Source organism: Macrotis lagotis, chromosome 6 (genome assembly GCF_037893015.1).
Source record: "Macrotis lagotis isolate mMagLag1 chromosome 6, bilby.v1.9.chrom.fasta, whole genome shotgun sequence".
Lineage (NCBI taxonomy): Eukaryota > Metazoa > Chordata > Mammalia > Peramelemorphia > Peramelidae > Macrotis > Macrotis lagotis.
Window position 1 is genome coordinate 593,083 of NC_133663.1, and position 22,090 is coordinate 615,172.

At 46.4% G+C, this 22,090-nt stretch overlaps 1 protein-coding gene across 1 annotated transcript in view; it reads left to right on the forward strand.

Moving 5' to 3' along the window:
- WSCD1 (WSC domain containing 1) overlaps positions 1-20,257 on the forward strand; it is a 45,417-nt gene extending 25,160 nt beyond the window's left edge. The window contains exons 5-8 of the mRNA XM_074190498.1: positions 4,318-4,477; positions 7,045-7,209; positions 9,623-9,823; positions 14,662-20,257. Of these exons, the coding sequence (XP_074046599.1) occupies positions 4,318-4,477; positions 7,045-7,209; positions 9,623-9,823; positions 14,662-15,017 (882 nt within the window). The 3' untranslated portion in view covers positions 15,018-20,257. The remainder of the gene's footprint in view (positions 1-4,317; positions 4,478-7,044; positions 7,210-9,622; positions 9,824-14,661) is intronic.
- Positions 20,258-22,090: the final 1,833 nt, after the last annotated feature.

A 22,090-nucleotide genomic window follows, 5' to 3' on the forward strand; every position in this document is an offset into this window, starting at 1 on the left:
TTCTTTTGTGTTTGTTTTAAGACTGTTAATTAAGTGATTTTCTAGTCATTTGAATGACATGCTTAGTAAGCTGATCCTCTCTTTTTCTATTTTGTTAACAAGTTTTCAGGGACAAACAGTTTTCTTTGAAAACTATTGTAGTTGTATCCCTAAGTTTTAGAAATTTGAAATTATTACAAGTTTAACATAATTCTTTTTTCCTATGATTTCTTACTTAGGATGTTGTTATGTAGTCCTTATTTTGGTCTGTAGTTTTTGGCTCACATTTCCACTATACTAATTTCATTGAGGTATGGTTTATAGTAGTTGTTTAGTCATTTCAATCATGTCCCACTGTTCCTCACCCCATCTGAAGTTTTCTTGGCAAAGAGACTGGAGTGTTTGCCATTTTCTTCTTTAGTTCATTTTACAGATGAGGAAACAGAAGCAAGTGTCTGAGGCCAGATTTAAACTCAGAGAGATGATGAGTCTTCCTTACCCCAGACTTGCCCTCTGAGCACTATGATGCCACCTGCTTTACCCCATCTATAACTTAAAAGGGAATATTAAAGATTCCTGCTATTATTGGGCCCCTGCCATTGTCTTCTTGCAGTTTACCTAATTTTTCCTCTTAAGAACTTAGCCACTCTGCCATTTTTGTGCCTCTGCCTACAATACTTTTATTTTTCACTGTTTATGATGCTATGATATAATACAATTTCTTTGTCAATCTCTTTTTACTTATTAATTTTTATTATTCCCTTATCTGAGATTCTGATTACATCTTCTACTTTTTTAGAGTAGTGTGAGGTATAACAGATTTTGCTCTATTCCCTTGTTTTCATTCTGTATGTGACTTTGTGTTTCTTACATACAGCAAATTGCTTTTGTTTTCTTATTTATTCCTTGATTCTTTTCCTTGTTTTTGGAGAAGTGGGTCCATTCAGTTTTAGGGTGATAATGATCTATTTTTTGTTTTCTTACTACTTATATATTTGCTTGTATGTAAAAGGTCAAGTGTGGGAAGGGAAAGGAATAAGGGCAGACCAGGGATGAACAACCAGTCAGAGACCAGGGAGGGATAGATGGACCTTCAATAATGGAGGAGTGATGCAGGGGGAAAATGATGACAGATAGAAGGCTGTGATGCATGAGGGAAGATCAGAGAGAGGAAGTTCATTATTCTGGCTCACTGAGGTAGAATAGTTATGGGTAATGGTCAGATTAAGGGTATGATCATCTCCAGGTGTGACTGAGGTAGACTGAAGATGAGCCTGGGAACTTCCCAGTTACCATTTCTAGAGTGTGGCTGGGTTTACAAAGCCTTTTCCACACACCAATTATTTGTAAAAGCGATATTAACTACATTTTACAAATGAAAAACTGAAGCTCAGAGAGTCTGGATCTTGTATGGTAGGTATCTATAGTGAGATTTGAATTCATTCCTTGACTCTAAGTCAAGGCCTCTAGGTGGCACAGTGTATGGAACTTAGATTTTGAGTCATGGAAGCTAGAGTTCAAATCCCGCTGTATACTCTACCTAGTGGCAATTATGTGGGCAAGTCAATTAGTTTTTCTGTGCCTCCTTTTCTTCATTTGTAAAACTGGGATTATACCTCTCCTGCTTTTTGTGAAGACTGAGGAAGAGGACACGTGGAAAGGGCCTTGTAAGCCTTAAAGTGCTCTAGACATGGTAGCTTTTATTAAGAAGAGAATTAATTATAGTGATAGCCATGGTGAGCTGAGTTCTCTTTTGTCAGATGCTCATTCTTTCTCTTAAAGACTGCTTCATTCTGGTCACTGAAGGAGTCTTCATTTTGGTCACAGACTGAGTCCTAGGCCCGACCACTGAGTGACCTCTTCCTCTGCCCACCCCCCCACCCCCACCCCCAGCCACTGGCCTTTGACAGATGTGGTGGAAAGCTGATGGTCAGAAAAGCTCGTCTGGACAAGGTCCAGTGAGCTCCCCCTTCTTGGTCTCAGATCACCAGGAACATTTGGATATGAGCCGAGCATTCTGATTGAAGGTCTGGTCACGTAGCTCCTGCCTGCCTGAGAAACGACCAGCGAGTCTTTGGGGATGGAATCAAATTGAAGCAATCTCTCGTATTTATAAACCTTTCATTCTTCCATTTACCAACCTGGTCCTGCCCCTCCTGGAGCCCAGCAGAGCATCCTTCTGACAGAGGTCCTCTGGGGACATGGGTGACTTCTGGAGGCATCTGGTGGTCACCAGGATCACAGGAACATGGATGGAGGGAACCTCCTGCTCCCTGACCCCTGCCCTGACCCAGGCTGCAGGAGACTCTGGGGCAAGTCAGAGAGACTTGTGTGGGTTGTGCAAGAATAATTTGGCCTCCAATATAGTGTCTCATATGGAGCAGGAGCATAATAAATGCTTGGTGCTTGGCCCTGGCTTCCTGAGTACTGGGCTTTAATGAGTGAAACAATCTGAAGTCACTGAAATTTAAGAAGGCCTGGGCAGAGCTGAGGAAGTTGGGGCTGGATTTCCATTGCCTTCTCACCCTTCTGACCCTATGTATGGCTGCCACAGTGATTTTCTGCAAATGGTGATTGAGCACCCTAAAGGCATGGACCTGGGGATCTCTGACAGCAGTGAGCCTTCTTGTCACCCTTCACACTGTGTACTCTGACGCACAAAGTGGAGTAGATGAAATTAGAATCCTAATTATTCTGCTTGCCCAGACCAACCTCTGCTGTTGATTCATACGTATACCTTGTGGTCCTCCAAGACCTTGGGATCTTTCCCCAGTGCACTGAACTGTACAGTGCAGCTCATTCAACTCCAACAACATGGCTGGGGTCAGACCATCTCTCCCCTTGGGGTTCTCATGGATCCTCCTCATCCCTTGGAACTGTCTTTTTTTTTTTTTTGAGGAACAGATGCAGGAGCCTTCACAATTATGTGTGCAGACATCTGTACCCTTATATAATGATATGTGTGGGAAAAGAAGTGGAGGGGTATCAGGGAACCTGACTTCTAGTTTGGGGTATGCTCAGACCAGTTCTTCTCACTCTCTTCATATATAAAATAGGATATGATTGGATGGTCTTTAAATCACCACCTGAGTCTAGGATTCTTTTAGCAGACTCATACAGACCCCAATGCACATGCACACACATGTACACACACGGACACACATGGACACATGTATATTGACCACATAATGAAAATTTCCCACTTGGGAACACACACATACACACACACACACACACACACACACACACACACACACACACACAAACATGAAGATGCCTCCCTGTATGGAAATGTACCTTGGGGAAGCTGTCTTGGCCATCTGGCAAACACCCTACTTTGACATATTTTAGGTTGGTTCATCCATATCTCATTCCACTTTGGAGGAGGTACGTCTATGGTAGATAGGCCATGTCTCCATGTCCCACTGCCACTGAGACTACTTTTACATTCACGAGCTTATGGAAGCCATCCAGCCCTGCCTTCCCTCATGCCAGAAATGGTGTTGGGCCAGAGGCTCATCAGTTCTGGTCAGCCTGGTGGGTCTTTAGGTTCTGTGCAGGATATCCAGTCCTTCCTAGCAGTGGCCCCCTGGAGGAGCTCCAGGAATCTCAGTCAAGGCTCAGTTTCATCACAAGATCCAGTCCGGGTGCATCTTAGGGAGAGAGTCATGAGTTTGGTACAGTTGGAATGGAAGGGAAGAGAATGACCCTTTTTATCAAACATCCCCTATGGCTCTGGCACTGGGGGAGATGATATTACAAATAGGATCTCATCTGATCCTAACAACCTCCCCCATTAGACCACTGAGGAAACAGAGTTCTAAGGTGAATGACACGCCCAAGGACATTCAGCTTAGGCATTGTCTGAGGTGGACTTTGATCTGAGATCTTGGTGACTCCAGGTCCAATGTCTTTGTATTGTGGTGCTCTCAGAGAAGAAGAGGCAAGCCTTTCTCAATTACCAAGAGCATCCCAAGGGGGCTTCCTGAACTTTGAAAATCATGGAACCTGAGCTGGAAGGGAACTCAGAGACCTTTCGGTCCTGCTCCCCTAACATTTCCACAAGGGGCCCCTCCACTACTCCTAGATAGCACAGCACCTATTGGACTGGGAGGGATGTAGGGGGAGGTGGACCAAGCTATTAGACCCACTTTTGGAAATGAGGAAACTGAGGCTCTGGGAAGAACCCTATGTGCCCAGGGACACACAGCTGGTAATGAGATGAATGTAGCTCTAGGTTTGACACTCCTCAAGCTTCTGCAGAAAGCCCTCCTGATACCAGAGTGTGGCACCATCTTTGCATTTTTGTTCACAAATGTTCTCTCTTTGGACCGACAGGAGTTCCCACTGGCGGTCATCAGAGGCCCGGAGTGCTTTTGTGGCTATCCTACCCCGAAGTTCAGCCTGCATGATGCAGTGGACAGCTCCCTGTGTGCCTGGGATCCTGAGACCCCAGGCTGGGGGGATTATTGTGTGGTCTATCAGACACCCATTCAAGGTGAGTTCTGTGTCCAAGATGGATCTGGGAAGACTGCCTACAACACCATCATGGGTTTCTCTGAAGTTTGACATTAGGGCAGAGGGAGGTCTGGGGAGAGAAGGGGCCAGGACTGGGAGTCTGGAAGATGGGGAGAGTGGTGGGGAAAGAGTGTCAATGCACAGTGAGCAGCTTAGAGGAGGCCCTAGGCATAGCATGCCCTGCAGCCCTTGGCTCCAAAGGGGAGCTGACTTGAGAAGCTGGGCAGGGAATGAGTTGTAAGGACCAACAGTGGATGGGACTGAGGCAATGTCAGAGGTAACTCTCATTGCCTCTACCCTCCTAGGGAAGAAGACTTGGGTGTCCATGCTGATATTCTCATTAGTGTGGACTCTCCATGGAAGTGGCAATGACAGTGGTCTGGGCAGAGCTCAGACTCTGAGAAGGGTTGGCCAGTGGGTCATCGGGGAGCAGAAGCTCCGTGGGAGTGGTAGCAGAGCACTAATGTGGTCCTCACTACCTCCATGTTCAACTTCTGAGCCTAGATGTATGTTATCCCCCAAGAAGATGAATGATGTGGGTTGCCTCCTGGTGTGGCAACTCCATCCATCAAGGCAAGTGGGGAAGTCAATAATCTGGGAGAGGTGCCTGGGAGCCCTGAGGGTCTGAATGATTTGTCCAGAGTCCCCCAGCCAATATATGTCAGAAGTAAGGCTTCTGACCTGAGACTTCCTGGCTCCTAACCTGCCTTCTCCACTCTGATGGTCTTTTGGGTCAGGGCATATCATCTCCTTGATGTCATAGTCTTCTTCCAGAATGGACAAGACAATTCTAAGCCAGTATGGAAGGTTAAGCTTATCTCTTGTGAATGACTTGAGACAAGCCTGAAATGTTCTGCTGCTCAGTAGCACTAACCCCAGGCCATCTATAGGTGAAGGACCCCTTTAGCTGGGGTGGTGGGGGGAATCCCCTGACCATTCAGATTCTGCCCTGGTCAGTCTCCACAGGCCTTCTGAAGCACTTAGATGATCATATGGAGATTTGCATCTGGTTTTTAGTGTGCTAGGGAGGAGGAACTGAAGCAGGGTTTGGAAACCTGAAGGGAGCCAAGACTTCAGTGTCCTGGGGGGCAGGAATCCAGGCTTCAGAGTCTGGGCATGTCCATACAGGCAGAGGACTCAACTGAGAACTGCTCCCTAGCACAGCCTCCTCTTCTTTCAGAGTACACTGACCCTCAGAGGATTGGGGTGCCCAGGATTACTCCAGTTCTCTAGAGTGGGACTCAGCCCCTTTTATCTCTGCTCATAATTGAATGAATAATATGCATTGATTAAGCTCTGTCTGAATGCTGGGGATACAGTGCACAAAGCAGAGGAAGTGCTCCCTAGGAGTTCATATTCCAGCTGAGGGCCAGATAGAAAAACTTCATGGTCCTTAGGGTGGACCAGCAGAAGGGATGGCCTTCCCTCCTCTGTCAAATCACTTCCACTGCTACAACTCTCTGTGTCTGAGGTTGGGCCATTGGATGGGGCTGAGGACTTTGGAGTCCAGAACATTCCTTTCTGGGTCTTTGGTAGATGAGGGTGGAACCTGCAGGAGCTCTCCCCAGGCTTCATCTCCATGGGGGCTGCTTCCCCAGAGGGGAATCTTGAGATGAAAGGGGCCTCTTGTTGAGCAGATGAAGCTTCAGTTGGTGGGGGTGAAGAGGCAGTTGTACCCCTCGGGGACAGCTTTGGGGTCTGAGGTAGAAGCAAGGCTGGTGGTTTGAGGGATGCTCCAGGGTTCAGGGCCTGGGCTATCTCCTGTCAGGGTCCTAAGAGGTGGTGGTGGTGGTGGTTTGACTTGCCTCCTTTCCCCTGGGCTGGCTGGCATTATGGCAGGGATAAAATGCATTTCAGGGTGGACATCCGTCACTGGTTCTGGTCAACCAGAATAGTCATTTCAGAGCTAGAGATCCCTCAGGCTCCTGTGTGGCTCCCAGAATTTTGTAGTTTACCAGCTATTGCAATAGCAGAGACCAGCCCCTTTCATACTGTGGAGGCAACAACTGTGGGGGTTAGGTCAGAGAATCAAGAGATCAGGGTTCCCTGAGCTGATGATTGCTTTTTACAGTCAAATTGCTGAGTCCTCTAAGTGGAGGGGTACCAGGAGTCACTCACATTGAGGCACTTAGAGGTTAAAACTATGCATCAAGAGGCTAGTGGTCTGAGATGAGCCCCATCTCCCACTCCTTTGGCTCTAGTCTGCTGCAGCCAAAAGCTCTGAGGAGGCTGGGGCATTGGGCCACCACTGCCAGGACCTTGGGGGATAATGTTCTGGGATTCCATGGTTGGAGTTTAATGTGGAGTCCCACTCTAGATAGATCCAACAAGAGTGGTCCTGGGCTCTGGCCAAGGGACATACAGGTCCAGAAAGGAGAATGAGAACCTGGAGGGAGGATGCTCCCCTGGGTGCCTTCAGAAGACCTCAGCTGTGATGCAGAGAGGTGGGATGGAGAGAGATGTTTGCTTGGATTTGAGGATCCTCCCCTCCCTCCATCCCCTGTCCACTGTTCTGAGTGCTGGCTGCCCTTCTCCTTGTCCTTGCAGATACACGGTGTACGGACAGACACTTCTTACCCACCAAAGCCAAGGTCTTTGTGGCGCTGTCCAGCTTCCCAGGTGCTGGCAACACGTGGGCCCGCCACCTTATTGAGCATGCCACAGGCTTCTACACCGGCAGCTACTACTTCGATGGTGCTCTCTACAATAAAGGTGGGTCCTGGCAGCCTTGGGAGATGCTAGAGGGTGTAGAGGGAAGGACAGCAGGAGGTGTAGGGGCCATGCCAATCCACCTTCTACCTCCTCTGGGCTTGGCAGACTTCCCAGAGATGTCCTGTCCCCATCCCAGGTCCTCAAATAAACAAGCAGTAGCATCCTCACTTGTTAGGGGTTCCTGGTCCTGAGGGTCTAGAGAAGGGGTTCTGGATTGTGGTCCATTACCTTTTTTCCCTCTAAATGTCTGGGTTTTCTTGGCAATGAAGCTATTTTATTTGATGTAGTTAGAAATAAGATTATGAAGAATGTTAGTCCATTGGTGCTCCCAAATTAGCCCAGAGATCCAGGATACACAAAAGCTCCAAAGCCCCTGGGCTACCAGATGGTCATCCAGAATTCTAAGGACTTTTCATATCAGGGACTTTTCTTTTTTCTCTAAATGGGAGTGTCATTAAGTCCAGGAGATGAACATAAAGGATAAATTTGTTTTGTTTTAACTGAACATCTCAGGTATGAATAGTCAGGGTCTGAGACTTGGCAAAGTGATTCCTGCTATCCCATCCTCAAGTATGTGTGTTGGGGTGGGGGTGGGGTTTACCCAAATCATTTTTCTACTAGATTGAGAAGGAACCTTCCAGATTCTAAGCCTGTCTCCTCCATCATAGGAAACAAGACTGAAGTCACTGGGCAGTCAGTAAACAGCTACATAACCAATCCTTAGAAAGCCCAGGCCAAGAGGGGATGTCTTCTGACTCAACGTCAGATTCTGACCTTGAACTCACTCTTGGTGGTAGCCTTGGCTTGGCCCTCCCACCCAGACTTCCCTTCTGAAGATCAGTTTTACTCAAATAGTCTGAGGAACTTGAGAATGGATCAGACTGAAGGGGTCTCTCACCCATCCTGGTCTGGCTCAGCAGGGCCACCAGCTGGAAGCATTTAGGCTAACATCCCCCTCAGAAGATGTGGAAGCTGGCCAGGAAAGTGCTTGTCTTTATCTGAGCAAGCAGAGCTGTTATTTGAAAACAGTTGTTGTTTGGGGTGGGGGAATGCTATGTCTAATATAGCCCAGCTTCATTTTGCAAATGAGAAAACTGGGTTCTACAGATGGGAAGTAACTTTGCCTCAATAAGGCTGAATGGGTATCTCTTGGCATGACCTCCAGACTCAATGTAGCCCTGTTAGATACAGCCTTGTCCCCTGGGTTTATGGTCTATGGAAGCAGTTGTAGGCACATTCAGTGCTATTCAGGTAGGCTTGCCACCTCATCCTCCATGGTTCACTTCCACTCACTCTATAGGACAATCTGTCAATTTTCCAAAATGCTGCCTTTTCCACATCTTGGATCTGGGCACCCTTTCTGATATCCCCCAGCCTGGAATGCTTTCCCTCCTCCATTCCAACTGCTGATCTCATCTCATCTTTCAAAGGAAGCCTTCCCAGCCCTTCTTAATTCTGGTGCCTTTCTTCTGTTCATTATTTCTACTCATCCTGGCTGCTGGCTTGTTTTCACTTCTATCAGACTGCTATTCCTAGCAACCTGTGAGTTGTCCCCAATCAATCATTCTGTATTTTGGCTGAAAGCTCCTTGAGGACAGGGTCTTTCTTTTGCCTCTTTTTTTAATGCTCAGCACTTAGTACAGTGCACAACACAAAGCTGCTTCTTAATAAATGTTGATTTATTGTCTGATATTTTACTTCTGATTTTCTAGACCCAGCACTTAGCAGAGTGCTTGGTGCAGAGGAGTGCTAAATCACCACTTGTTGACTGATTGACTTCTCCCTGCAGGAATACTGCCTGCCTTTAACCCCTAATAGAAACCAGCAACTGGCCCCAAAGACGGTCGACTCTAGACCATGTCGATACCTTCCCTGCCTTGCTGAGCCTGGTGGGCATTTCAGAGTGGACCACTGCAGTAGGTTGTCTCTGGTGTTGTGAAGAAACAGGCTAGTCTGGAACTATCTGATGGCCAGAGATATTTCTTGCCCCTTCAGAGATGAGGACAGTTCCATACAGAAGAGCCCAGAAAGTTAAAGACCAAGTGATCAGGGCCACATGGTAGTCTTAGCAAATGAAAAAAAACAAGGGTCTAGATAGGTCTAGAAAGAACTTTCCGAGGTCCTACAGTGAGGCCAAGACCATAGTAAAGTCATACTCAAAACTAGTCCCATGGTCTTCCACTCCACCATCTTCCCTCTTCCAGAGAGTTAAACCTTCCATATATGCAGAATGAAAATAGATGTCCCCAATGATCTGAGCCTATTTGTATGTGAGTCAAGGAAGGGCCCCAGACTTAGAAGTCAAAGCAGTGGCACTGACCTTATATTGTTGCCCCATCTTCCCATGGGAAAGAGAAGCATCCCTGCCTACTGAAGCAGGTTGCTTGATCCTAATTTCCTTTTTATGTTTAAGGTTTTAAAGGGGAGAAAGACCACTGGAGAAGCAGAAGGACCATCTGTGTGAAAACACATGAAAGTGGAAAGAGAGAGATTGAGATGTTCGATGCTGCCATCTTACTTATACGGAACCCATACAGGTCACTCATGGCAGAATTCAACCGGAAGTGTGCTGGACACTTGGGATATGCTACAGACAGGAACTGGAAGAGTCAAGGTAATTCAAGGGCCTGGAGCAACAGGAGGGAAGTAGACATCAGCCTCCCCATCAGTGAAGGGATAGGGGCTCTTCTAACTATGGCATTCTGGGGTTCTGTGTCACTTGACCCCAAACCTGTCTTTGCTTGGTAGAACAGGTTGACTGGTAGCAGAGGGACTGGAAGCCACCATCCCTTTCCTTTAAAAATGGCATCTTCAGATTTTATTTTTACCTTCAATTTTGAATCAGTCCCTTCCCCCTCCTGAGGCAGAGTCAGTCCTTGTAATCAAGAATACAATCAAGAGAGAAGGCCCAGTAGGTCTACAAGCCTGCCAGCCATGTAGAGCTTCCCTCTGCCCTAGGGAAGGAGGGCCTGTGGTACTGGAGCCACATTTGAGCAGAGGAATGACACAGTTCTCAGTTTCTGGTTTTGTGGGTATTTGTCACACATCCAGTCCTTCCCACTTTGCTTGGCATCAGGTCAGACTGTCCTCTTTAGGCTTCTCTACTCATCATCTGCCTTCTTCTTAGGGTACAAGATGTCCATGTACCTTGCTGGTGTAACCTGTTCTCAGTGGGCTAGAGCTGTTTTCAACGAGTGCCCCTACCCTAAGAGTGCTCAGCTCTGGTCAGCTCTATAAGGACCCAGTCTTAGAGTGCAGATCCTCACCCCTTCAGAGGCCCTTTTGGGGGGTGAATCAGTGCTATGGGTGAAAGCATCAGGAAGAGATGGGTAGATGGAGAGGCCATACTTTCATCCACAGTGAATCTCTATTTCAGTGAATGGGACAACCTCTTCCTGATTCTCATGCCCAACTCAGCATCTGCCCTCAAGCTGCTTAGGAATCTTCTTTGATATGAGTCTTAGCCAAACTCTCTCTCTCTCTCTTTCTCTCTCTCTCTCTCTCTCTCTCTCTCTCTCTCTCTCTCTCTCTCTCTCTCTCTCTCTCTCTCTCTCTCTCTCTCTCTCTCTTTCTCTCTTTCTCTCTTTCTCTCTTTCTCTCTCTTGTCTCTTGTTCTTTCTCTCTCTGTCTCTGTCTCCTCTCTCTCATTCTCTGTCTCTCTGTCTCTATCTCTGTCTCTGTCTGTCTTTCTCTCTCTGTCTCTCTATCTCTCTGTCTCTGTCTATCACTATATCCCTCTGTCTTTCTATATCTCTTTGTCTCTGTCTCTCTCTCTCTCTCCAAAGAACAGTCCCCTCTGAAACCTGACCCCTGTAAGTTCGTAATAAAGGCTTGTTGACTGGTTGACTAAAAGTCAAACAGAAATCCTAAAGGCAACAGGGAGCCACTGAAGGTTATTGAAAAAGATTATATGAGCAGACCTGAGCTTTAGGAAAATCTCTTTGGAGGAGTGGGGAGAGACCTGAGGCAGACAGACATGCCCTTCCCCAGGAGCTATTGCAATAGTCCAGGTATGAGATCATGTGGGCCTGAACCAGAGTGGCAACTGTGAGTGGGGAGAACAAGGTGGAAGATATCATGACAGTAGAAAAAACAGGTTTTATAAACAGATTGGATATGGGGTGGGGAGAGCTGTGAATGGCACCAAGTTGTAAACCTGGGGGCCTGGAAGGATGATAGTGCCTTCTACAGTATTAGGGAAGTTTGGAGGAGGGAAGAGTTGGGGGGGGGGGGGGAAGTGAGTTCACTTTTGGATGTGTTAACTTTGAGATGCAATGCAATATGTTCAGGAGACTGTGATGTGAGACTAGAAGTGAGGAAAGAGGTTTGCTATGTAGAGAGAGACCTGGGAATCATCTACACAGAGATGCTAATTAAACTCTTAGGAGTTCACCAAATGCAATGGCATAGAAAGGGAAGAGAAGAGGGTCAATGGCACACCCTTAGGAAACATCCAAAAGTAGTGGCAGTGACTTGGGAATGTCCCACAAAGGAGACTGTGAAGGGCTAGTTAGTTGGATCATAGAAATCCAGAAGACAGAGGGAGTATCCAGGAGCACACTGTGTTTGACCATGTCAAAGACTACTGACAGATCCAGAAGGAAGAGGTTTGAGAAGAGGCCTTTGGGTTTGACAAGTAGATGATTGGTGATTTTGGGGAAAACAGCTTCAATCAGAAGATGAGGCAGGTTCCAGAAGGTTTCGAAGAGAGTTTGAGGAAGGGGAGTAGAGACACTCATTGCTGAGAGCTCTCTCAAGGAGTTTGGCCATGGAAGATAGATGCTAACATAAAAAACCCCCAACTTCTGGGAGATTCTCTCAAAAAGACAATGTGACCAAGTGGCTGACTTCTTTATTGGTCTAAAAATAATCATGGCCTAATCTTTAATTTAGTGCTGTTTGGGTGTATGAATATTCAGTAGAGAAATTAGTGCATAATTTTCTTATTTTCAGGTTATTTTAGCCCAATTTCAAATTGCTACTGTATTTGGCTGATGAGAGGCATTGGATAATGTCCCATCATTCTCTACATATGAATAATCTCTGCAACACACAAGTTACTTGTTCCTAGAAAATTAGAAAGAATTCCCCTGAGATTTCACATTAAGGAAATTATCCATCATGACTAGGTAGGGTTTATGCCAGGCCATGCATGGCTGGTTCAGTATCAAAAAACAGAAACAAATCCTCTGACTCAAGACCCCATTTGGTATCTGAGACTGTCTGCCCAGAGCACAGGCAAAAGAACTGGGGACCACTGATATTATTGCTGCTTTCTAACAGTGTTTGGACCAATTATCATGACAGTAATTTGGGGAAACTGAAAAGCTGGAAAAGACTATGTATCCAGAGGCAAGATGGGAGATGAAACAGAACAGAATGTAGCTTGAGGACCCAACTGTATGGACCCAAGAAATGGGAAGGTGACAACTTCTCACATCCCAGCTGGGTTGACTTTGAATCAAACTGGTACATGGGGCATGCTGTTAGCAAACTAAAAATTATAATGATTGGGAAGTTTTGCTAAAAATGCAAAGGGATTTACAACCAAAATAGTGGACTTAAGATCTGAAAATTTTTAAGTAAAAGTGTGGAACTGAATTAATTCCCCAAATATTATATTATTAAACCTTGTGATCCCCCAGCAAAGTGATCCTATAGGTTGCTTCCCTTGAATGGTAAGAGGTCATGCCTCTCTCTGGAGAGGGGAGAAATTTGTGATGCTCTGAATAAAACCCACCTGGAGAGAAGCTTCCAGTTGGGGTTTGTTGTTGTTTGGAAGGCAACTTCAGGTTACTTGGGTCTGTTCAGGAAGTGAATTATGAAGCATTAGCTATCTGTAAAATGTTGGGAAGTGCTGGGGACCCAGAGAGAAAAGCCAGGTGGTCACAACCTTCATGGCGCTACCATTCTCATGGAGGCGGCAAGACATGGGTCTTTCAGCTACAAGTCAGCTAGAGAAGTCCTTTGGTCTTCATTGATGGTCAGGCTTCCTCTAATGCTTGGTTAAAGTGCTACAATCATAGTAATTTCTGGTGATGAGCCATTGTACAGGTCAAAGATGTGGGTAGTAAGGACTTTCTCTTCTGGTTCCTCTGCTGAGCAATCCATTCCCAGGTTATGTCTCTACAGGGGGCTGCTTCCCAGGATGATGGCTATAGGCCTTGGGCTGGAAGCCTGGCTCTTTTCAAGGTTCTTGGGCTCAGGAACCTAGGCTTTCTTTTTTAAATTGAAGTCCCAATGAGAGATGACAGTCAGGGTGGTTGTGGGAGAGGTGCCATGCCTGATGTGGGCTGCTTCCTCTGCTTTGGCTGAGCTAGAAGAGATCTCAGAAGCCCCCTTACTCCCCTTTGCCCAAGCAGCAACCCTGACAAGTGACTGTACAAGGGAGGGAAAGCCACTGCTTCCTGAGGCAGCCCTTACCACTAAAGGAAATCCTTCTGGACAATTAGTCCTAAGGACATGGAGCCTGGCAGAACAAGTGATAGCTCTTCTAATGCTCAGAGGGAGCTCTCATCTCTCCTCTCTCACCCCCAGCCTCTCTTCCGCTGGTCTTTGTGTGGCCGGGATTCAAGGCCCACCCCACCTTTATTCACTGTTGCATGATCAGCTCCTTGAATGGGTTCACTGGGCAGAGAACGTAAGCAATGAATGAGACCCAGTGGGAGGAGGCTGGAGGCTGAATCATCTTTGGGAAATGGCTGTTTTCTCTGAGTGATCTCTAGCTTCTCTCTGAAATGAAGGTTCTCCCTCTTTTAAAAGAAATGATGAGCTCTTAGACATGCCATGTGACTATTGCCTCTGGGACAGCCCCATCCTCATCCAGGATTCTCCTGGGATTCCTAGGAGGGCTCCAGAGTGAAAACGGGTTAGTCGACAGGCTGTGGCCAAAATCTCCTCAGGCTTGGCCTCTTGATCCTGCCTGGATCCTCCAGGACCCCTGGTCTGCTAGTGGGGTCTTTGGGAGCTTACTCTGACAGGATACGTTCCAGGAGGAGCATGTACACTAGCCAGACCTAATACCACCAAACCCTGCAGGGTGGAAGCTCTGGTACAATGATCTTCCTTGAGTCTGACTGGGCTGGGAGCAAGAACAGACTTGTTTGTCCTCCCTTTTGCAGATAAAGATCCTGACCTCAGAAGCCATGACTTGTTGAGGTCACATGTGGGTGGGAGCCACTCCCAAGGCTACCTGGAGGGCCCTGCCCAAGGGCAAAGGGAAGGCAGAGCTATCTGTCCAAGGCTGTTTGCCAATCAGAGCTGTCCACAAGACTTCCCCTGGTGCCAGGTCTGTTGGGCTAGAGAAGATCCAGTCCAGGACATCTCCCAGGAAACTGCAGGACCTCTCCCAGGTTCTAGGAGGAAGGCCTGTCCTTGGTTGGCTCTGAGGGTGGGGAGCAAGGGGATCTATACCTCTCCCTGACTCTGCTGTGCTCCTCTCTTTTGCTCCAGAGTGGCCTGACTTTGTCAACAGCTACGCATCCTGGTGGTCATCCCATGTCCTGGACTGGCTCAAGTACGGCAAAAGACTCTTGGTTGTCCACTATGAGGACCTGCGCCGGAGCCTCCTCCCCAAGTTGAGGGAGATGGTGGCCTTCCTGAATGTATCAGTCACTGAGGAGAGGCTTCTGTGTGTGGAGAGCAACAGGGAGGGAAGCTTCCGGAGGCTGGGCGGGCAGCCGAGAGAGCCTGAGCAGGCCTTTACGGCTGAGATGAGGGCGCTCATCGATGGCTATATCCGCACCGTGGACCAGGCCCTGCGGGAGAGGAACTGGACTGGCCTGCCCAGCGAGTATGTGCCCAGATGATGGACCCGTCCTGCTCCCAATGGGCTGATGCTCACGTGCAGAAGCACACAGGACCACACTCGTACCCTGCACACTCTCCCACAGACACACACCTGCAGTGCACTCACATGCTGTCACCCGAATTCTTTCACCTACACACAAACATGCCCATGCACCCTTTCTCACCTCACAGTACACACACACTTACTCACACACTCACTCACTTCCTCTTTCTCTCCCACTCTCATACTCAGACTTACACATGCACACACTCACAGATATACACTTGCATGGTCTCCCACAATTCACACATCCACAATATGCAATCACACACACTCACACACACACACACACACACACACACACACACACACTCTCTGTCTCTCCCCTCCCTCACAGGACACATGTATATACTCACACTTACACACACACACACACACACACACATTCATACTTACACATGCACACACTCACAGATACACATTTGCATGCCCTTCCACAATTCGCACATTCAAAATACACACACACACACACACACACACACACACACACACACACTCACAGAGGCTTTGAGAAGCCATTGGTTTACAGCCCCAGTGCCTTGCTGGGGTCAGCCGAGGAAGGCAGTTTTCCTTGACTCTGGGAGGCTCCCCAGGGTACTCCTTAACTGTGTGAGTGCCAAAAGCTGGAATCTGAACATGCAGGCACAAGCTGAGGCCCATCCTGTTTGGAAGAGTATCTTCTGGAGGCTCTGGGGCCAGCTACAGTGACCACCATGGGTTGTGAGGTCCAGAGAGAGTCACCCCTTCCCAGGTGATCAGATCTGCAGTCTGGGATTGTTGTCATTCTTCACAAGCCGCCCTTGCCAAGACAGACTCACTGACCATGTCTCGGAGACCCTTGAGAAGATTTCCTCCTCCTCTAGGCCAGCTTTAGTTTCCCAACTCAGGCTCCCCAGAAACTGTGCTCCAGGTGCCTCCCTCTGGACCTTGGGGGATGAGTGGAGAGGGGAGAAAGCCTCTTTCAGAAGCTGGACCCAGCAGCCCTTGCTCCAGTGGAGGACCCCTGAGATGCAGCTGGGCTGCAGATGGGAGACATCTGAGTGGAAGGCTCATCATTTCCCTGAGGAAGTGGGGAGAAGGCTGGTTGGGTCACCTGCACCTGGCTTGGGGATGCTTCAGCTGCCCAAAGAGTGCTCTGGTCCAGTGTCTGGGGAAAATGGGATGGTTGGATCTGTTCTCTGTCTCTCTGTAATAACTTGGCCTTTCTGGGTCTGCCTACCTTCTTGGTGTGTGTCTGTCTCTCTCTCTGCCTGACTCTCTCCCCTATCTTCCCTTGGTTTTCTGTGTACTAGAGCCTGTGAAGGAAGCTGGGGGGAGAGAAGTGACTGAGTCAGTTGATAGGCAATAAGCATTTCTTAGTCCCTCCTGTGAGCCAGGCACTGGAAGGATATCAAGAAAGGCCAAAGACTGTCCTTGCCCATACAGAGTGATGGCCAAGGGAATGCCCCAGTCTGCAGCATCTTATAAACCATAAGGGCAAGGAGGTGGAAAGGCAGGCAGCCCCAACTGGACTGGGCAGCCAAGTCATCAGGGAGGGCCTTGCATGGGCTGGGAGGATTTGCTTGTTTGGGAAGTGTCAGAGGACTCCAAGCTTGAAAATTCTATCACTTCCCTAAGTCTCTAAGTCTCTTCACCCATGACTCGGGGAGCTGTCCAGAGAAACTCCCCATGTGTACTTGAATACCTGATGGTCATAAATATTTATGGCTAACAAAGGGTGTGGGGGAAGGAGAGGAGAGGGGAGAGGAGGCCTCCTAATGCCTTCTGTTCTTGGTGAGCAATCCTTTTAGGTTATACAGATCCCATCTCCCCTGTTTTATAGATGATGAAATTGAGGATCAGAGTCTGCATGGTTAAATTCATGACCACCCAATTAGTCAAACCCCAGAGCTGAGCTTTGATTTCAGGTACTCTGGGTAGTCACTCATCGTTTGCTTCATTGTTAAAGTGAAGCCACATGATTGTTCTGCTGTCTGAGAGTTATCTTGGTTGGTAAGCATGAAAGCCCCTTTGAGGCCTATGACCCTGCTTCTTGCCATGGCTGTTTCTGGAGCCAATGGGAATCTTTTTTCTGCTACTCTTTTGTTCCTCTTCTGACAAACCCCATTTGCCTCTGCTCTTCTTTCTTAAACATGACTGTGGATGTCATTGAGCAGAGGCCCAACCAGTGTCCCCCACAAGGTGACTTTCAGAGGCCCTGTCTCTCCACTTGTCAAGAGATCCAAGGTTTAAGGCTAGGAGAACTTTGGACCTCTTCTGACCTCCTTATCTTGGAAAGTGTTCTGTTTTGCTTAAATTTATCTAGGAATTGATGAAAGTCTTTTGCTTCACTTTTCTCTTTGCCTTTTTTGGATGAAAAGCTTCTTAAAGCAGGTTGAGTCAGAATTGCATTGTGTCACACAATGTTTTCCTGTCCTATTTATTTTTTCTCATTTGAAATCTGTTTTCTATTTCACTCTCAGTTTGCTTTTTAGCCACTGTACCTATGTAATGGACAAAAGCAGAAGATGACTCTGTGCTGGGCCACCCTTTCCATGTTGCACTGTGGGGGGAGGGCTCTTGCTAGGCATCAAAATAGCATACAACTGTATACAAATAGTATGTAGTTTCTGGAGTCTTCAAAATGAGATTTCTGACCAGCGATGAGTGAGATGAAAGTGGAAGCAGCAGAAGGCTGCCTAGTTAGTAGCTAAGTGGGAGAAAGATATGCCAAACCTCCTCAGAGTAGCCCATGAGAGAGCTTGGTAGAGCCGGCTTCATCAGATCCTCCAAGGCTCAAAACTGCTGTTAGAGAGCACACAGTCATCTTGCCTTGAAGTGCTCATGATGAAGGTGACCATGGACAACCACAAAGCTAGTTTTAGCTTTTGTGCTGATTTATGGTTCATAGCAAAGATTCATCCAAGAATTCACAAAGTTCCTTCAGAGAAAACCAGACTGGTTGGATCATTGGTGTCTTCTCTGTGAACATGGGTACAGGATAAGATTTAGTTCAAGATCAAGTGATGAAATCAGCCAAAGACTTTTTAAAACTAATTTCAAAATGTCTTACTTGCATACATTGTACACTTGGCTTGGCAAACATGGTTCGACTTCATAAAAGTGGAATTGATTTTGCTTTCATAGATAAGAAGACCGCAGTGATAGATGTAGTGATCAATTTGGAATTCACTGTCTTCATGCAACCTGGTTAGAACCAAGGAAAACATTCACTAGTAACTGTATTAATGGTGACTTTGGGCTCTGAAAAGTGAAATTAGGCTTAGAGTCAATATGGCTCAGCATTGTGAGGGAAGGTGGCTCTCTTGGGAAATTCAAGTAGGACTATAGGGAAATCATGGAAATTGTCCTGCACATGCAGACAGAATATCACAGCCACAGGATCCTAGGGCTTGGAGACTTCAGCAGCCTCTAGTTCAGACCACCTCCAAAAGTAATCCCCATTGTGACGTATTCGACCAGGAGGAGTGCATCACTGACTTCCTAAGGCAACCCTCTCCCTCTTGGAACACTTCAAATTGTAAAGGCTTTGTGTCAGCCTATCTGAATTGTCTAACTCCAGTTCCTGACTCTGCCTTGTTGGATCAAACAGATCAACTTAAATCCCTCTTCCATGTGACAAATCTTGAAAACATCTTAAAGAAACAAAGAGCAATTACAATCATTAATCCAAGTGTAAAATATACAAATGAATGAATCAGACTTTTGAACTAGAGAACTCTGGCCTACAGGTATGGTTGGACATGGTGGCCTGCAAGGTCCCTCCCAGCCCCCAAATTCAGGGATTCTGAAATCTTCCAGATATAAAGAGCCTCAGTGGCCATCTCATCCAATCCATCAGCCCAAGCCAAAATCTCCTCCACAATCTACACAGCAAGTGTCCATCCAGATTCTAAGCCTGCCCAGATCCTTGATCTTTTGAACAATCTAACAAAAGGTGTTTTAAGTCTTTTCTCCTATTATTCTCTATTCTCTGGCATCAAAGCACACAAATGTGGCAGCCTTTCAAGTACTTGAAAGGTGCCATCATGCTTCCCCAAGCCTTCTCTTCTTCAGGTGACGTGCTCAGCCATTTACCCAATCCTTGAGTGACCTGACCTGGAAGCCCTTCTCCCTCCTGGCTACCCTTCTCTGAATGTACTTCAATTCATCAATTTCCTTCCTAAAATGCCATCAGCTTCAACGGAACCCAAATATGCCCTCATCCAGGCTGAGCACCCTGGGACAGTCTTCACATTGAGGCTGAGTATCTCCTTAATGTAGCTTAGGATAGCTGTAATTTCCCCTGATTTCCCTATGGCACAATTGTCTTAGGTTGAGTCTGAGTGTCTTGTCCAGAAAAGGCATGTAATGAATGTTGAATTGGCTAAAATCCCCCAGGTTGTTTTCAGAAGAGCTTCTGCCCAGCTACACCTCACTGATCCACTTTTCAGATGAATTTTGAAATTACAATTTAGAAATTTCCATTAAATTTCACCCTATTAGGCCCATCCCACATTCTAGTTGTCACAATCCTAACTCTGCCATTTGAGGTGTAAGCCATCCCTCTCAGCAAATCAAATCAATACCATCTGTGCCTGCACACCCATCACTGATAATATTTTGGATAGCTCAGAACCAAGGATAGCTCCCCGGGGGTAGTTTACAACTTCATCCTTCTAGGCTGATGTCAAGTCATTACTGACTATTTCTTGGCTCTGAAGAGAATTTGGGTTCAATTCATCCCTTCTTTTTTTTTTAGTTTTTTTTTGCAAGGTGAATGGGGTTAAGTGGCTTGCCCCAGGCCACACAGCTAGGTAATTATTAAGTGTCTGAGACCGGATTTGAACCCAGGTACCCCCGACTCCAGGGCCAGTGCTTTATCCACTACACCACCTAGCTGCCCCTCAATTCATCCCTTCTGAATTTATCTAACTGCATCATGGTCTAGTTCCAAATTTCTGTATCAGCCACAGAGTGGATAAAAGCTTTTGTTCCATACTTAGCGCATGGCTAGGCAAATAAAACAATTTCCTTGATTGACCAATCTAGTTATCCTGGGTAAGGAAAGGAACAAAGCTAGTCTAACCTATTTTTTTCTTATTGATGCCAGGCTAGTAGGGACTGTTGCTTCCCTCTTTAGACTCACTAACCATCTCTTTCATGATACATTCAAGAATTTTGCCCAGAGAGCATGGAAACAATATAAAGACTTTCAGATTGCCTTGGGGGGGGGGGGGGGAAGGAAGGGTGGGGGGGAAATTGCAAAGTTCAAAAATTCAAAAACTCAAAAAATGATAGGTAGAAACTACTATTGTATATAATTGGAAAATAAATAAAATATTTCTATAAAAAAAGTAGAGAAAATCAAAGGAAAATAAAAAGGATTTTGCCCAGAATTGAACATCGACTCCCTGGTCCATAGTGTTCAGATTCTTATTTCCTCTTTTTTTGGAAGACCAGGACATTTATCCTTCTCTACAAATTGGCGCCTCCCCCATATTTGGAATCTTTTGAATGTCACTGTCATAAGCTCAGAAGTCCTCTCTGCCAGTTGTTTCAACACCAAGAGGCACAGAGTTCTTTTGGGACAGGTGATGGAGCCTCAGCCAGCTGTTTGCCTCTCAGCTATTGTGATAATAAGAAAAGCAGTGGGTCACTTTTACATAAAACTTCAGTGTTTTCTGAATGCTTTATGTACAAGCTCATTGGATCTTTACAATTCCTTGATGAGAGGATGTTCTTAATACCCCCATTTTACAGATGAAGAAGTGGAGACTCAGAGTTTAAGTGATTTGCACAGAGTTACAGAAATGTACCCTGTCACACTGCCTCTTTCTCACAGGAAACACAGTGCCAGCTCTAGAATACGACACAAATGTCAGCTAACTCAAGTGTCGCTGTCCATGGTAGAGAAGACAGAAGCAAAATAAGATTTGAATCATTTCACTTTTTTGTTACTTATTGTCATCCCTTCAGACCCAAGCTGGAATCCTGTCTCTTTTATGATGCTTCCCCCCAAGATATCCTTAAAAAACCACAATAAAACTAACCCAAAACACAAATCTTAGCTCATCTTGCTTTTAGCATCTGGAGGTTTCCTTTGAACATTCTTATGGGGCCATGCTCATTTATCACTGAATTGCAAGGTTTTTCAAAATCTCTCTGGATGATGTTTCCATGCATCCCAATTTGTTCCTTCCTATGACTTTGCTCTTCCCTCCTCAGGGGAAGGGTTCTTCTTGGTGCCTCAAGAATTTCATTCTCAAGTTTGCCATCTATCCTGTGCTTATTTCTCCTATAAAAATTGTAATTCTTGAGACCTTTCCCTGCTCCCAGTGGAAAGAATACTCTCAATGACTTCCTCTATTTATAGACAGGAGTTCTGAATCAGTATTTAGTCTTGCTATTTTTGGCGGTGATTGGTAGGGACAGCCTGAATCTGTAAATGAATTGCACTTGGCCAGAGTCACATGACCAGGATGTGTCAGGGACAGGATTTGAACTCAAATATTCCTGACTCTGAGGACTGCTTTCTAGCCACTTCATCAGGGTTGCCTCTGCCAGCACCTGCCCTTGATTAAGTGTGGACCGCAAAGTTGATGCAGGTAGAGGAATGAGAAGAAAGAGGGATGCTGGAGCCTGACCCTGCCAATATTTCATCTGAGTGGCCTCTTCTGGCAGTGATGAAAGCTTCCCAAGTGTTGGATTAAATTCATTTTGAGGAAGCATCATAAGTTTTATTATCATTTGCTGCCAAAATGCTTTTGCTGCCTCTGTGATAATTACTCAAGACCATTTACAATTTACTCATGAGAACCAGCCAGATTAACCTTCTGCTGCTCTTCAATATAGGCACCTTATCTACTGGGTCTGGCCTCCTTCCAACTGCCCACTTGGCAGGTCTTGGAACATCTCTGCTCTGCATCATCAGAAGACAGAAAGGGGGCCCAATACACAGGTTTGGGTTCTCCAAAGGGAACACTTCCCCCACCATCTTGAGCAGGGCAATTCTGTGTGTGTTGTGTGTGTGTGTGTGTGTGTGTGTGTGTG